Raw genomic sequence first — 16,721 nt, forward strand, 5'->3', positions numbered from 1 at the left:
GAAGCTCTCTGTATGACATTTAAGAGGAAAAATATACTGACTTCATGACACACAGGGTAAAATATCACCCTTTTTTAAAATAAAGATGCACAAGTTATTCTTTTAGATACTTTAAAGAAAAATCAAAACACCAAACTGCAACGCTAACTGCAGTCCAACTAGAACTGGCTCTCAGAAAAGAGCACAGATCTATGCCTACGTCACCTCTTCACAGGGGTAACAATTCATTCCAAATTTCAGGAATATAAATTACAAAAATTAGCAGAAAATTAACCTGTGAGCTTTACTTTGCATGGTCCCTCACAACTGATCCGTAGCATGCTTGTTTCTGCCAAAGTACGTCTTACAGGAAGCAAATCTTCCAGCTGCTGGTGGTTACAAGTAATTTCCTTCAGAAGCAAAAGTACTTAATGTAATAATCTGACCTCTGGCAACCATTATCTGGTGATGAAGCCCTGTGAAGGTAATCCAACCTTGGGGCTGCTCAGACAATGTCCTGAGGCTCCCTCCAACCTCCAAGATTCTGTGATTTATAAGAAATGTGGAACATGACTCAAATTACAGATGGAGAACCAAACATCAGAAAATTCTAATGATTTGACCAAGAAAATATCTGAGGTTATAATATCTGGCAGAACAAGAAATTGTCCCTTGTCCTGATCATTTCCAAAGTCTACTGGACCATCCCTCCCCTACTGTATACTTTAAGAGCCAGGAAAGAAATCACAAACCAAAACCTTTTGGAGAGTTAAGTGCACGTGCTCCAGTCAAAGCCATCAAGAGACCTCTCACATCACCTACAGCTTACACTGCTTGCACTTTGTGAAATAAACACGTATGCAACATGTCCATGTTTTGATATGTATTTTTATTTCCCTGCAGTTTTCACTTATCAAGAACAAGTAACAGGGAAAGTTGTCTGAACTAGTGCATAAACAAACATTCTGAAACACCACTACACGTATCTAATTTACAAGAACCGTATAAAAAAAGTCACTAAAACACTACACTACGAAGGTGTCCAACGCTTACAGTCAGACTTTTTCCAACCCGTTACTTGCCTTGTAGCCACAGGAAAACTCTCCAAAATTGAAAAGACAATCTTGCCACAACCCTCCCTCCCCCCCACCACCTGGGATGGCTCGATATCTAGACATCCAATAATTATTGCAATGATATATAATGCAATACATACCTGGTAAAATATCCTTTATGTGGTGTGTTACAGTTTTAAAGCCGGTTAAAATATGCAGTCTTCAGATAAAATGTAATCAGTTGAAAATTTTCTCATATCTGCACAATTTCATGTGTGCTAGATGCATAATTTTCCTAGTCAGTTTTTTTTCCTGTGTAATTATTTTTTATAAACTGGTATTATAAATAGAAATATACATTCAAAATATATGGAAAAGTGAGTTACTACATTAAATTTGCATGTATCGATCCATCCCTTTCCCCTGCACAGTAATAGAAAATACTATTTTGCCTTGAACTTCATATTTGACAGTGAAATGCCACTAAAGTATTTACCAAAAAGTCCATCTAGTCAAATTGTGAAACAAAATGAACCAAGTGAAAACTTTACATTTCCTTTAGAAAAAAATTACAAGAATTTTGTCTCCTAGCTATGAATCTTTAACTTTTTTTTTTTAGACACAAAGTTGGATTTATTTGTACAAGATACAAAATGTAAACATGGCAAAATAAATAGTTAAAACAAGTGATGCAGGATCCCATTTCATGCTCATGATCCCATTAAAGAATTATTTTTTTAATCCATTCAGTTGCAAATTCAAGTGCAAAAGCATGATGATGAATATCTACTATTCAAGTAACAGAAATAATATTGATGATACAAATAAACTATTTTACAAGGTAGTGATTTTCCCAATTTTACAAAATTTACATTATATATCGACTTAATACACGATATAATGATAGTCCATTTAGGTCCATTTTAGTTCTCTGTGATCCACAGAGTGCTGTATTTTGCATTCAGTTGGAATATAAATGACTACACCATTAGCACAGGTTGAGACACTGGTTTGAGGTTATGTCACTTCCATTGCTACTGTTGTCTCTGCTATGCCGTTTAAACCCAGTCGTTCTGGTTCATGGTTCTCTCTGCAACAGAAGAAATATTCAATAATTAAAGGTAGAATGAACGCATTCCTTAGGCAATTTCAATGATTTCTCAGAGGCTCTATGTGTTTTTTACACAGCTATTACTTGGATCAGGGACAAACCTCAACGCGTACACTAGAAACAGATCATACAACTAAGTGCTGGCATTTAAGAACTTCCATTAACACTGCAGTCCCTTCTATGAGATTAACAAAGACAACCCAACTTCATTGCACTTTACTTTATATTACCATCCTAAATTATGGATAAGAGTAATAAAGTCTCCTGAAGGAACAAAGTCAAGATAGGCCAATACGACCCTTTATCAACTACCAATTATTCTATTAGTGAGCAAGGCATTGTTCTAACCTATTTGTTTTTTTCTGTTTCATTTCAGCACTAGCACAAGAAATCTTAATTTCTTTCTGAAAGTATTACCATTCCCTGTAGAGAAGCCTAAGGCATATTCAGCCAAGGTGGTTCTTTTTCAGGCCCTTGCTGACACTACTTGAAATATCCCTCTGACTTTATGGAAATAACAGCTAAACAGACTAATGCGATAGAGGCATGCTTTAAAGCACAATTACTAATTTAAGAATAGCTTTTTTTTTTTTCTCCTCACTCCATTCAGTGACTACGTTATACACGTGATTTTGCATCTCAGAAGCTCTTTTTAACATCTCCAGAAGCATCTAGAAATAATCCGTAAGCCACATTTGCTAATGCCCTTTTTCTGATTTATCAATCCATTAACAGATTTGACTTTTTTGAGCATCGTACAATCCAGCAGAGACATTCAAAACAAGTCCAAATACTGCCCTTTTTAGTAAATTTAGCCAACTGCAAAATCCTGCCACTCTTGTCAAATATCTAGTTAGGTATTCCAAAACAATAATGCTGCTAGTCATTATGAATTTTGTATAGTTTTATATGAATAATTTTATATATTTTTCTATAAAGTATTTTTAATATATGAATATAAGATGCAGGCTGCCTCATATCTATTTTGCATATAAAAATGTGTACACACATATATACGTATAAAATAGATATGCCAGTTTGCATCTTACAATATGGCTACATAAAGCTTTAGAGACAACTTGTAGAGTTTGAGAGTCTTCTAGAAGGGGCTGCAATGAGAAGGGACAAATGAAAAAGGTTAAAACGAAGCCATTTAAACACACGGAGGTATACCAAAACCAGCGTGCCGAAAATCAGCAGAAGCTATCTGGGCATTAATCTGCAAAAAGACAGCATTGCGTTGTCTCTTATCATTTGTCATAGTCATGCTGAAGATGCCAGCAGCTGGATGTTTTTGTGAGGCTGAAGCTACCCCGAGGAATCTCAGAGGGGGAAATGATTCTATTTAGTGCTCTTGTGGGGAGCTGAGTACATTTGAGGAGTTATTCAGGTATTATTCAGGAGTTATTCAGGTAGCACAGGTGTAAGACAATTGTGCACCAGCATGCAACACACTTACCTTGCTATACTGCTGATGGCACTGCTAGGAGTTACCTTTGGCACTCTGTCCATACTGGCAGCAACTGTGGCAAGTTTTAAGGCTGTTGGCGATGGTGCTGAAGTCCTTGTATTGATATGCACATTGACTGGAGAAACAACACTGACATTGTTGAGGTGCACTGCGTTAGTCAGGCAAGAATTGTTCATGGGAAGAGTTTGAGGGCTGCTTGTGCACAATGCTGGAATTAAGTGGTTTGTGGTGGTGTGGCCAACTGTCCTTACAAGCTGTACGGTTGAAATCCCTGGGCTGGATGATAAAGCCATGTTGGTGGAGTACAACGTTCTAGAGGTTCCTGTTACAAAGCAAACATTATTAATTAAAAATATGCCATTACTTAGATTCAAAGTCAAAGATTAAACCCCAGTGGTAATGTTTTAAGCATACATGTCACTGGAATCCTGCACGTAGGTTATTTGTTTTGAAGAATCAAAATATACAAATTTTAGAAACATTCCCAGATTACACTACCAATCTTAAGAACTTCATTCACAAAACCATCAGAAAGTAAAAAAGGTGCCAGTATCACAAAGAGGTTCTGTATTGCTCAGCTTAATGTACCTCATTAAGAGGTACATTCATAATGTACTGTCTTAAATTAAGGGGCAACATTCACCAGAAAAGTAAATCAAATGGCTCACGCCTCAGCTAGGCAACACAGAGACCAACAAAGAAGCCAAGTTTTGATGCTCTGAAGGACCTCCTCATTTCCCACCTTGTTTGACTGGCAACATAGAGAGGTTCTGGGGACCAGCATCCCTCAAGGAAGCAAAACTTGGGGTCCAGGACCAGGCAATACAGAAGTCCCCTTCCAGACTATACAGCAATGCTGTCTGCACTACTGAGCTGTGGGAAATTTGGGGTTCAAATTCCAGCTAAAAATCAGGCATAGCTTATATTCAACCCAAAAGGTTCTCAAGTTTCCTAGAGAACACTGATCTGGTTGAAAACACTGATCCGGTTTTGATAACAGTGGAATGAGGCATTTTTTTCCCCCTATTCCTGCAAAACGCTGTCTTCAACTAACATTTCCTAATTTAAACCTTCCTGTATGAAGCTGGAATTGCTATTTTCTATCACTGTCATTTACAGCTATGGAACAGTAACACAAATCTAATTTTATGTGCATATTTGCAATGTTTTTCATCAGTCATAAAGATGATATCAGCATGGTACACGTGCCTGATCTTACACCCCTCAAAACACCATCCTCTCAGAGATATATTACAGCGAGTTATACATAGTTGTCTTTTTTTCTTTCCTGGAACTGTTCCAGTATATTGATTTTATTCAGCTGTGTTTTCTCCTATTCATTTCATTATTAACCCAGCCTGGCAGAAGGTCTATAAAACTGATCACATCGTTAGCTATTAAAACTACAAATTAATATGAAAGCCTTTTATTTGTTATGGCAAATTCCAAATAACATTTCTCTCCTGGTAACATGGCAACTGCACCAGCCTGACCAGCACTGCTCCTTTGGTAACAGAGGACCAGAAATGGGGTGTTGAAGTCAGGTAGTGAATGGCACTGTATACACTTTCACTTAAATTTGGAAGGAATTCCAAATTGTATTAAGTACAATGACATCTGAAACTTATGGTAACATCAAAAGAGCTGCTAGAAGTAGTTGATTAGTAGAATTTCATCTAAATATGGAAGTGAAATAATGGCCAGACAACATAGCAACTTCTTACTTTCTTTTAAAAGCATTTAACTATTTTAAAGCGTTTTTTTTTAAACTGTCAATGTGTAATTAAAGTGCTAGCAGTAATGTATTTATTGTAACAGATTATTAAGAGATAGAGCCTACAAATTTTACCCTTGGTATTGTAAACAAGCAGTTATTACCATACTAACCTGCAGGCCATTGCACAAAATTATTTAAAAGTAATATTTAAGACTGCTGCTACTACTACAAAATTATTTAAAAGTAATATTTAAGACTACTGCTACTACTACTGCTATAACAAACTCAAATACATTATTCTGAAAATACAAAATAAGCCAGTTTGACATATTCTCAACCCTGCATGAGATAATAAGTTTTAAGAAATCATCACCTGAAGGCTGGACAACACCATTAATATTGTTGTGGCTGGTGTTTTGTTCCTTCGTTACCTCACTGCGACTCGGAGCAGGTGCACTAACCACTGCAGATGCAGCAAAGTGGGCACTGGCTGAATCAAGTGTTTTTGACATACAGTCAGAGGTGCTGGAGCCCTGCAGGAATGAGAAAATAGGTATTTTTATTTCTTTAAAGTTATGTAAGTACGAAGGAAAATACTACATTTGGATTGCTCTAACACAATTACCAGCAAATAAACTTTGCTGCTCAACTTTTAAAGCTCAGTTACAGTATACAGATAAAGAAACCAATCCCCCCAACACGTTTTGGAATTGAAGTTTAAAAAGCTCTCGTTCAAAATAAAGAAAACAAATGTGGTCTGTGCTGTAGCTGGCACAAATATCTTCCAGGCACTATAAAGTAAACTGGAAAAGCATCTTGACCAAAACTAGTTCTATATTCCTTCTGAAATCTAACCTATTTACTAAAGTTATATCTAGTTATAACAAAACTTAAAACATTTTTGTTATAACAAGATTATGTCTAGCTTATGAGAGATTAAAACCACAGTAAGCCAAAGGAAGATGGAAGCATGTGACAACTTCTCAGGTGCATTACCTGTGCTTTCGGATGTGTCTGTTGCGAGGAATGCTGAGATTGCTGTTTCTGTTGAAGCTGAGCAAGTTGTTGCCTCTGCATTTGAACTAACTGCTGTTGATGTGTCTGAAATTGTTCTTCTGTGATACCCCCTGTTACTGAGGAAAAGAAAGGGAAGCCGGTGTGAAATATGCCTGCACAAAACAAACACAGCTAAGATGTAAGAATGGGCCAGTGCTGGGTAACAACTGGGTGAGAACAACTTCTACCATGTTAGATGCTTGCAAAGATTTTCATGTTTTCCTATGTAAAAGAGAGGCCACACTAAACTTGTTCATAGTGTTCTTTTAACATTGATTCGATTTATAACAAAAGGATTCACAGTTTTCTCTGCTTTTAAGCAGCCTCGATCTTTGGTAGTTGTCTCTCCGGTAGCTTGAAGCAAAAGCTTTTAGAAATTCTTTTCCTGGTTTGCAGAGAACGAGAATGCCCTAAAAATCACACTGAGGAAGAAGTACACTAAGCTCAGCTCTCACAGTAAACACTTTCAGTTTATTCCAGTACAACCTCCCTTCCTATAGTCCTTAACTGTTGCCCTCTCCTCTGATACCAGGAGGTGCTACATGAAGGAAGCACAGCTTTAACACTCAACAACACCTACTTGAAGAGCAACGCGATCTGTAGGTGCTAGCTTACATGGATCACTTGTATGGCTGTACACCAGCTAGTTAAGTGCACTTCGATCCTCACTTGAAAGGATGGGAAACCAATACACAACAACAAAGCTAATCTCCGTGTCTAAAACAATGTTTGCAAATAGCACAGAGCAATGTTTACTTAACAAATCCAGTCTGACCTTCCAATTTCACCTTATTTTTTTTGCTGAAGTTTCACCTGAACAGGATTATCTTTCCTATTAAGCTTGCTCCACTGAAAAAAGTTTGAGTGACATAATGAATTTTCTTGCAAAAAGCAAGTTCACACTGCCCCAGTGGTAACAGACTCCCAACAAGTAAGGAAGGGAATGGTGCAGTCACGAAAAATGGTTTTCAATATCCTATCCACCCACCCAAGAACTGCAAATACGATAAATAAAAATACTGCCTAGTGTTTAATGGTTAAACCTGAGTTTTGTGCAGCCAGTACTAACCTGAAAACTAAGCTTTCCTAGGAAAAAGTAAAAAGAACTCATTTTTCAAGGACTGCTGTTAACTATACTTCAACATTTTGAACTGTATTTTTCTAGGAGTGAAGCTGTCATTCTTCTCAAATGATATTCCTGCAGAATGCAGGTGTTTATGTCACCAAGAAACAATGAGCTAACAAAATCCAAAGTGAGCTATCTTTCAGGGTCTGGGTTTTTCATTTACTGGCTGCAGCACTCCTGTAGTACGGCTGTCCTGAAATTCTCTTCTGAAGAGGTGCCAAAGTGCAGACTGGCTATTTAGAAATTACTAGGGAAACCTCTTCTCTACTGCTACATCATTAAAACAAGCTTCAACTATGTAAGAAGGGCACTTAATCCCGTGATTCATACAGTTAATCCTATTAGATTATTGGGATTTTACTATCAATTCCAACATATTCTAAAATCCCCTCCCCCCGTTAATTGTGCTGAGTGTTCCCCAGGAGGATTTTTACCAATTACAAGCATTTCACTCCCAGTTCAGTCAGCTAAACCTGCTAGGTTCCCTCTCAACAGGCTCCCAAAATGTGTTTCGTTACTAAAGGCAACAGAGCCAAGAAGAGCGCTATGGAACATTACGTATGTATGCAATTCTATTTTTAAGCTCTGAGGTAACAAATTCCAGAACATGCCTTTTGTTTTGTTAAAAATATTTCAGAACCAGCTTATATGTCATGCAAAGAGACGTCTACAATACATTTAGCCACAATTCGCTATTATTCGTCTGCGGTTAAGGGACATTTATTGAGACTCAAAGCCCCATTCTGCTATGAATTGTAAAGACAATGCAGGAAACAGCCTCAAACTGCAAACCAGCATCCAATTTAAGGCTAGCCTGTGGGTCAGTCGTATGTTTTCAGCCTCCTCAGTTTGACACGAAGCCATGTTACAGGGAAGATGACCCCAGTGATGTAATGATTGCTTCCTCTCCATTGACATGTTTAAACTCCACTCGGTTCAGTACCTGTCACCAGATGTTTATTCGGTCACACTGAGCTCTGCTATAAAACAGCAGCTGCTCATTAGCACATTTACTATCATTTCCTTCTGCAAAAACCAAACAAATGAAGGATCTTTAACAAATCCAACTCCTACAGTACCCCAAGGTAGCCTTTAAGGTCACAGGTAAGCACAAGGGTTCTGCACTTCTCCTAAAAGCTTCTATTTACCAGAACTTCAATTCCACTGCCAACAGGATTTTTCTTTATAGTTATTTTATCAGTCTGGCTGTAGCGAAGTACTACAACAGAAAAGCATAAAGTCAATGTGAAATTAAGTCTTTTAGTTTCCTCTCCTCCTTCACATCTTCAGCTTAGATTGGTATATCATTTCTCTTAGGACTTGAAGGCTTTAATCAAAGACCATCCATCAGGCTGCCCGAAAAGGCGGTATTTCAGTAATCTAATTACTGCTCCATGGTATTTAATTCTGGAAAAAATACCTCTAAAAGGTAAAAGCTTGTTCCGTAAGCCAAATTCTTCAGCTGAGAATGCTGGTTTATTCTGTATGGCCATGGTAACTAAACAGATACCATTTGAGTGGGTCACTGCAACGGGCAGCTGAAGCAGCCTGGAAGCCAAACGCAACACGGTGTCCTGCAAACCACTGGAAAATTGCCTGAAGTCTTTATCTTGCTTCAGTTCCATAAATGAGGTGAGCTGCACACTCAGAATTCAGACAGCCAGTTACATATTAGTTTGCCCATGTCAGTAGTGCCATCTGTAAGTTCATACAACTTCCTCCTAGCTTGCTTCCTCCACCACCTATCCTAAGAGCCAGCTGCATCCCATCAGCAGTTTCTCTCACTTTAGGTTAAACAGAATTCTTCCAAAATTGGCTTTGGCAAAGAGACCAGCTTAGCTTTTCAGATATAACGGGCAAGACTTCAGAAAGTTTACACAACTGATCAGAGGGATAAGATGATTTCAGTGACCTCGTCTCAGAGTTCCTCAAATTCAGTTCTCCCAGTTGGGGTTGTTACAACACAAGCAAGAGAAAAAAATTAGTGTGGGAACAGGGGCTCTTTAGTCACGCACTGATTAGGCACTTGTGAAAAAAGACTACTGACACCAAGTCTTTCTTGCTGCTTGCACGGTGCCTAGCATTTGGGAAATTCCATTTTAATAGTTTTATTTAATATTAAGTGAAAATATGATGCACAATTAACTTTAAATATTCCTGTGCAACGAAAACCAAAGCAAGCAACTCCAAGTCTTCTCTAAACTAAAAATAAACAGTTTTAGTACTGCCATTGTTTTCTCCACACATCGCTTTACGCTTGCAGGTAAATCTCCTATAGAATTAACTGATTTCAACAATTATCCCTCAAAGAATTATTTTAATAAATCCAGTAGGGGTACCTGTGCTGACTTAATGCACAACCAGACTTTGATGAGTCCTTCTCAACTTTACTCGCCATTTACCAAGGAGCAAATCTAGAACCGTAGCTCCTCTTGGTGGCTCAGTTACTTGCTAGAGAGTTTTGTTACCTTATGGCATCTGATCTTTTAATAGAATTGCCAGATCTGTTTTGTGATTTCAATCTGGAAAGGAAAAGGTCTTCCAAAACCATAAATTGCATAACGTATTTCAGCTACTGAGGTATCACTATTCTCACCCAAATGTAGTCTTCAGACAGATTGTCAGGATTATACAACGTAAACAAGTTATCATTTCTCTATGAAGTCGCTTGGAACCATCAGATTTTGTTTTATACATTAACATATTTCGCTGTTATCTCTATCATTAAAATACATATTACTCTATTCTTTCATTTTAGTTCTTCCCCTAGCAGTTCCAATCCTACAGTATGTGAGTGCTAATAATCATAGTAATTATATGAGCTCTGTCATTAATTTACCATGTAGCACCAACGATTTTCGTCTTTAGTCTTGATGAGACTGTTACCTGATTAAGAGCTTTTTTTTCCCCCCATGTATACGCAATTCCCTACCAAAACAGAGCCCTTCCCTCCCACCCCCCACCTGCGCTGAACACACTGCTAAAATGCTGTTCTCATTTTTGTTTTATTATGTGCTATCCATCCTCTAGCTGTTACACACTAAAGCCAGGTATGGATATTTAACAAATCTCTTCAACCTTTTTTTTTCACTCAGATACATCAGCTTCCACCTCAAGATACTACCCTACATTTTTTAGGTGTACTCCATCCTCAGGAAAGAGAGGTCTCCACAGCAGCATTCAAAACCTTAAAAAAAAAGTATGTAAACTTAAAAGTTTACATCTAGCTAATCCTTTGGTAATCTATTGATACTTAGTATACTATCATCAAAAATTCTATAGAAAAAATTAACTTATCCTATATCTTTTTAAGCAACTTTCCTTACCTTGATGTCATCATACTTTTTTCATTCAAACAGAAATCTTGCAGTATTACTTGCTCCTCTTACATAAAGAACTATCAGCAAATTCTTCGTTGTTCCTTACAGCTTATGGTCCACGCTTCACGTCCTTAACTCTGACAAATAGTATTCCCTTCTATTTTCTGCATTTGCTTTAACACCACATCTCTTGATTCTTATCAATAATCCCATCACACAAAACTGCCCCTTCCTGCTACAGGTGCAACTCTCCAGCCCTTCAAGTTCCTTACAAAAAGAAATTATACAAAATATGATCATAGCACATTATATCCGTTCTCTTCATACAGTAGAAAATTATTCTTGTGCAAATCTCTCCATGAGAGAGAACACAACGTAAAGGTTGCAATGACTATATTGAAAAATAAATGAAGTATAGAAGTATTAGGCTGGAATAAGCATTCTGTGCTTATGTCAGTACTATACTGATGTTATTTAATAAGCTAACATTCAATCTTTTAAAACCATCATGTAAAGAAAATTGCTTTTGTCTTCAGGAAATTCAATTTCTACGCATGAATTTCTAAAGGTATGTTATTACAGATTAAGTTCCAAATCCTCCAACTGATTTTAAAAGAGATGGAGCATTCCACGTCCACGTGAAGTTAATTACAGGATCCGGAATCAGCCTATTGTATCCTCTAATTATCCTGTTTTACAACACCAAGTTCTGTAAGTACACAATAGATAGGAACATACTCAGATGCTTGGTAATAGATCTTTTGGCCTATCTCCAATTGTTTGGCATTTTAAAGAATCATACATACTTTTACTAGTATAAAAGTTACAATGTTCCATTTTAAGTAATTACAGTTCCTAGTATATGAAGCAGATAAGACCAAAAATGTAAATTTAAAGCATTTTTTTTTTTTGCTTCTGGTAGTTTTAATTCCAACGTAAGTGCTTTTACATCCAGGTAACTAACAAGGGATACAAAGATCAGAGTAACATTGCATATATTTTGTATTCTTGTGAAGATATTACTAGAGATTTTATTTACTTTAAATGTAAAACTGTATGTGAAATGCTGTCTTGCTTATTTAGAGATTTAGAGTTAAAAAGGTCATAAAGCTGAATAGCAAAAGACTGGCAATAAGAGCAAGAGATCACCTTTAAGGGAAAAGGAAATCCCCTATCACTCTTAATCTACACTTGTTGATTTTCTGATAGTGGAGAATTTGGAGAATGCTGGATGCTCTGACTGTCTACATCACTGGAGGCTTCTACTGTCAAAATTTTTACTATGACATAACAGAAAACACAGTTTCGCAACTTTTTCATGCCTGCTTAGTAAGTTTACTAACTCACTGCTGTTTTCTTGAGACGTTTAGCAATGTTTTTTTTTTTTTAAAAAAAAAAAAAGCAACATGACCCTGTTGCTGCTGTATTCCCACCCTAACCCCCCAAAAAAGCCTCACTGCTTCTCTTTTGCATTCATAAAGAGCATAATTCTGTCCCTAAAGAATTTTAGGCCAATAAATGTCTAAAGACTCAATCACGTGTAAGCAATCCTGACATACAAGCAGAATCCCTCCTTTGCATGTTGCATGTTTGAGTCTAGCACTTCATCAAGATTCTTTTAAAACTCAAATTAAAGCAGGAGGAACAGAACTGTTTGAAGAAAAAATTCTAAGAACTATAAAATAGTTACCTTGCATCTTGGCTTTAGTTACATATCACTAGTGAAGATGTTACCACTCCAGTCCCAAGTACAAAAACAAAAAAACCATTAAATTTAATAACTTCAGTCCCTTAAGAATTTAAACCCTTGCCTACCTGATATGCCATTCTTGCTGGTGTTCAATAAAGCTACAGATGCTGCAGAAACTCTTTTGTTATTCACAGTCTGCCCTGGTTTCCTTGAGGTACATTCTTCACTATCACTGTCCTGGAGATTTAGTAGCCTTGGCTGAAAACACTGCAGTCGACATGATCTGATATTGCTTAGTATTTCAGAAAGGGACAGTCTGTTTTCACAACGTTTATTGGAAGCATTGGTCCGTGAAAAATTAGAAGAAAAGTCTAAAGTCTGGGAAGAGCTTGAAAAACTGTTCAGCATTTCCGGGTCAATCTGCCTCAAGACAGGATCATGTTCTGTAGATATTCGGTCCATTATAACCCTGGTTAAAAAAAAGATGGAAAAAAGAAGATGTTAGTTTAATTCTCTTTCTAAATACTTTTATCCTTCGAAGGGTAACAAAGTAAAAATAACGCAATTGTACCTTCCACCCCTGCCAACTCGTCTTCTTGCAAATCCTATACATCTTCTTGGAATTGTAAGGGTTGTAAGGCAATGCCTGAACCTCAGTTTGTCCAATTCTGCCAATTCTGAATTTTCATATGGAGAATTAATTTGGTCCAAACGAGGCTGTAAAGAATAAAGAAAAGGCAATTTTGCACTCAGTGGTTAGGTTACTGAACTATTTTAGAAGGTGCAACACGGTATTAAAAACACTGAAGACATCCACGGAGTTACCACCGGATTCTGTCCTACCCTGACAGGTTCATCTGGCCCACTACCTCCATCTGCTAACAGCTCATCTGACATTTTGTTGTCATGTATAAAAGACAGGAAGCGATTTTTTTCATTGTTACAGCCTCTGAGTTTCAGGCTCTAAGTAGCCCACGGATTATCTGCGTAAAAGGCTGCATCTTGACTATGTTTTATAATCAGCTGATGGCCTACCCTTCACAAATTTGTCTAGGTCTGTTACTAAGGGGTCAGAAGGATAAAAGCTTTTGTCTGTAAAAATATATATATATAAAATTAAAAAGTTACCAACGGGAACCTCCCGTTGTATATGCACAAGCCCAGTGTTAAGTATCACCCTATAAAGGATACTTTTAGTACTTATTGTGACCAAAGAAATACCCAGGCGCCCTGTTCATCCACCTGGATCCCATTGCATCAGCTGTACAAAGCAGTGACAACAATTCCCAAGTCAAACAACGTGGAACTTAAGTGCATAGATATTTTTCAAAAGGGGATCCTAAATTTGCAGGTTAGCCTTACTTGTGAAACCCACACTGCCAAGGGTAACAGATGCTGATCTGCACGGTCTTTGTTCAATACACAGCATTCAATTACCAGACCTGACATCCTGACAGTGTACTTGCTGAACCAACTTACCTTAGGGTAGTTTTATTACTCCATGAAAATCTTCTTTATAATAAACTCAAAGCTGCATAACCTTTACTAACAAAACTGAGGTGTGCTGTCTGAAATGCCTTATGTGACAGTAATAAATATTCTTTAAAATAATCAGTTTTCATGATCAAACGAAACTTACAGCAACTGAAGTGCTACAGTTCAATTTACATAAAGAGAAACAAAGCAAATGGCTCCAGTAGTTAAAAATGCAGCCTAATATTAAGCCACTTAAATAACCTGTTTCTAAAGAGCAATAGAAAAGTAACAGAAAATCAAAATCAGATTTCAGTCATCTTGACTTCTGTTGGCAAAGTTAACTCAGAGAGTAAGGAGAAAAAAGCATTAATTCTACGCAAGAGAGAAGCCTGCAATGATTCCAAAATAAAAGTTTTGACCTAACTCCACAGAAAACCCTTAACAGGTTAGATCTCTCCACTTCCACAGCAAGATTTCCTCAGTGCCTCAGCAGAATCTCTCAGCAGGTCTGAGAACTGAGACAACTAGTAGCTAACGAGCGTTAGAAGCTGGGAAAAAAGATGTGTGAGGAAAAGTGAGGGAGCTGGGAGGAATTGTTCCTTTTTGGCAATGGCTTAATTGGGCTGCTGGCAGTGCATAGTATTACCTTTAGGTAATTGGAATAGACAAGGAGAAATATTCTGTGAAAAACTGTTTTTTCCAGAGTTTCACCAAGTCGTCAAGGCTTTGATAGTGAAAGTGGGAAACAGAACTGTTATATTAGCACTAAAATTAAAAGTACAAAGCTAAAAAACCACATTACATCCAACAGCAGATATCTTACAGCATAATACTGGCATCCTGCTCTTCTCCTGAAAGCACAAGGTCCATCAGGATCATTTTCCTCTTCTGCTTCCGATATTGGTGAGGGTACCTAAACCAGAAAATAAAGTCATTCTTCCAACTGCCATATGTATATAACGTATATAACAGGCATGTAATAAAATACTTAATATAACTAATTATATTTTATACTATATGAGATGTTTTATACTCCACAAGTGTATATAATATGAATTGACATTTATCTAATAAATACAATCTTCTCTGAAACATAGCTTACAACACAAAGGAAAAAAATAAAAATGCAACTGTCTTACGTATAAATCAACCATCCAACAGTTATTTTCTATTTCAAACTATGCTGTTCAAATTACAGGTAGCTGAGTTTTTCATTTTCTGCGGGCTAAAATTTTCTAACAGATTATTACCTGCGGGAACTCATCTTCGTCTGAACTGTGGAAGTCATACTGTTTAATATCACTCTTGTTGATAACAGGCAAGGGCTCGGCAGAGGGCTGTTGAGGAGTTACCACACACTCTATTTTAGGTTTCTTTAGATACTTCTTCTTTTGACGGACAACATCTGATACCTCCTCCTTTAGAGATGAATGATGAGGATGCTGTTTGTGAAGAACACACAACAGTTCAGCAAATGACATGATTAATCTCGTTTCTTCATCTTGTGCTTCAGAAAAACATTACCGCTCATCTTGCAGAGCCTCTCAACATGCAGCTTTTGCGGACCACTTCAGATACACACTGCAAAATTTATTGAAAAGGTCTGAAAAACCCCAAAACTTGCCTCTAGTTATCTTTAGAAAGGTTTATTAATAAACTGAAAGCTTTCAAGCTAAATGACTAAGTTAAGATTCCTTTTTTTCTTTTAAGTACACACAGTATATTGTAATTGGAAATCGTATTCCAATTATTTTCTTAAGCCTCAGTTTTCTATACCAATCACTTAGAATTTTCTCAACTGCTCAAAACTGTTCACAAGAAACGTTAAGTTTCCTGTTTCTTGCATTGTTTCCATCTTTTCTGAGATTTAATGCTATTAGTTTTTACATTGTTTATTTTTTAAGGTTCTGCTGACATAAGTCCTCTGAAGTAAGCAACTCGAGTAATATTAAACTGTTCAATTGAACAAAAACGCTTTTAAACTTCAAAGCTCTTAAATTAGAAAGATTACTTTTCCTTCCAAATTTTTCAATTAAAGAGTAAAAGCCACTGAAGTTTTTAAAGCATTTAAATTTTCCCCAAATTACCACTTTTCAATAGCTGACTAAAACTAACTCCAGTGACAGAACTCAGCTGCACAACCGGAGATGAGAAACAGAAGGCTGAACAAAAGAGAAGCAAGGAGAGGGATTTGTATCGCATTTAGTGACCACTGGGTGTCGCAGGTGCTAAATACAAACTTCAAAAAGGTGTTCAACTCCTAACAACTTGTACTTCAGATTCCCTCTCAAAAAACATATCTTGATTTGAATGATTATACAGTAACAGCCATCAAGTCACACAAACACAAGTGAAAACAAGCTTACAACTAATACAATCTCATAAAAGTGAGTAGAAACACTAAGAACACTAAAAATCCAGTAGTTTGCTACAGATGACATATAGCATGTCTCCCTGGAGGTTCTTCCTGTACTTCATTTCATTCCCAGTGTGCTCACGTATTTTATACATACTAAACATAAAGCTCTCTACTTACTGTGAACTAAGAAAGCTAAAAAAAGTCCTACCACCATTAAACAATATGTAACCCCCATATAATCTACTACATTCCTACATATTTAAAATGTAAGATGACACTGTAGCAGGAAAAAGGTGACTGCTAAGTAATTGTTTCACTGTCCACAAGAGAATTTAAAAAAAAAAAAACAAAATACTGAAGA

The 16,721-nt window shown here is 36.9% G+C and overlaps 1 protein-coding gene across 3 annotated transcripts in view; it reads right to left on the minus strand.

Moving 5' to 3' along the window:
* Positions 1–847: 847 nt before the first annotated feature.
* Positions 848–16,721, minus strand: part of EPC2 (enhancer of polycomb homolog 2) — a 41,018-nt gene continuing 25,144 nt past the window's right edge. For all 3 annotated transcript variants that reach the window (XM_068687022.1, XM_068687024.1, XM_068687023.1), the window contains exons 7-14: positions 15,252–15,443; positions 14,825–14,914; positions 13,097–13,242; positions 12,651–12,994; positions 6,330–6,466; positions 5,707–5,866; positions 3,605–3,938; positions 848–2,124 (exon numbers count right to left, since the gene is read on the minus strand). In XM_068687022.1, the coding sequence (XP_068543123.1) occupies positions 2,052–2,124; positions 3,605–3,938; positions 5,707–5,866; positions 6,330–6,466; positions 12,651–12,994; positions 13,097–13,242; positions 14,825–14,914; positions 15,252–15,443 (1,476 nt within the window). In that variant the 3' untranslated portion in view covers positions 848–2,051. The remainder of the gene's footprint in view (positions 2,125–3,604; positions 3,939–5,706; positions 5,867–6,329; positions 6,467–12,650; positions 12,995–13,096; positions 13,243–14,824; positions 14,915–15,251; positions 15,444–16,721) is intronic.

Source organism: Anas acuta, chromosome 6 (genome assembly GCF_963932015.1).
Source record: "Anas acuta chromosome 6, bAnaAcu1.1, whole genome shotgun sequence".
Taxonomy (NCBI): Eukaryota; Metazoa; Chordata; class Aves; order Anseriformes; family Anatidae; genus Anas; species Anas acuta.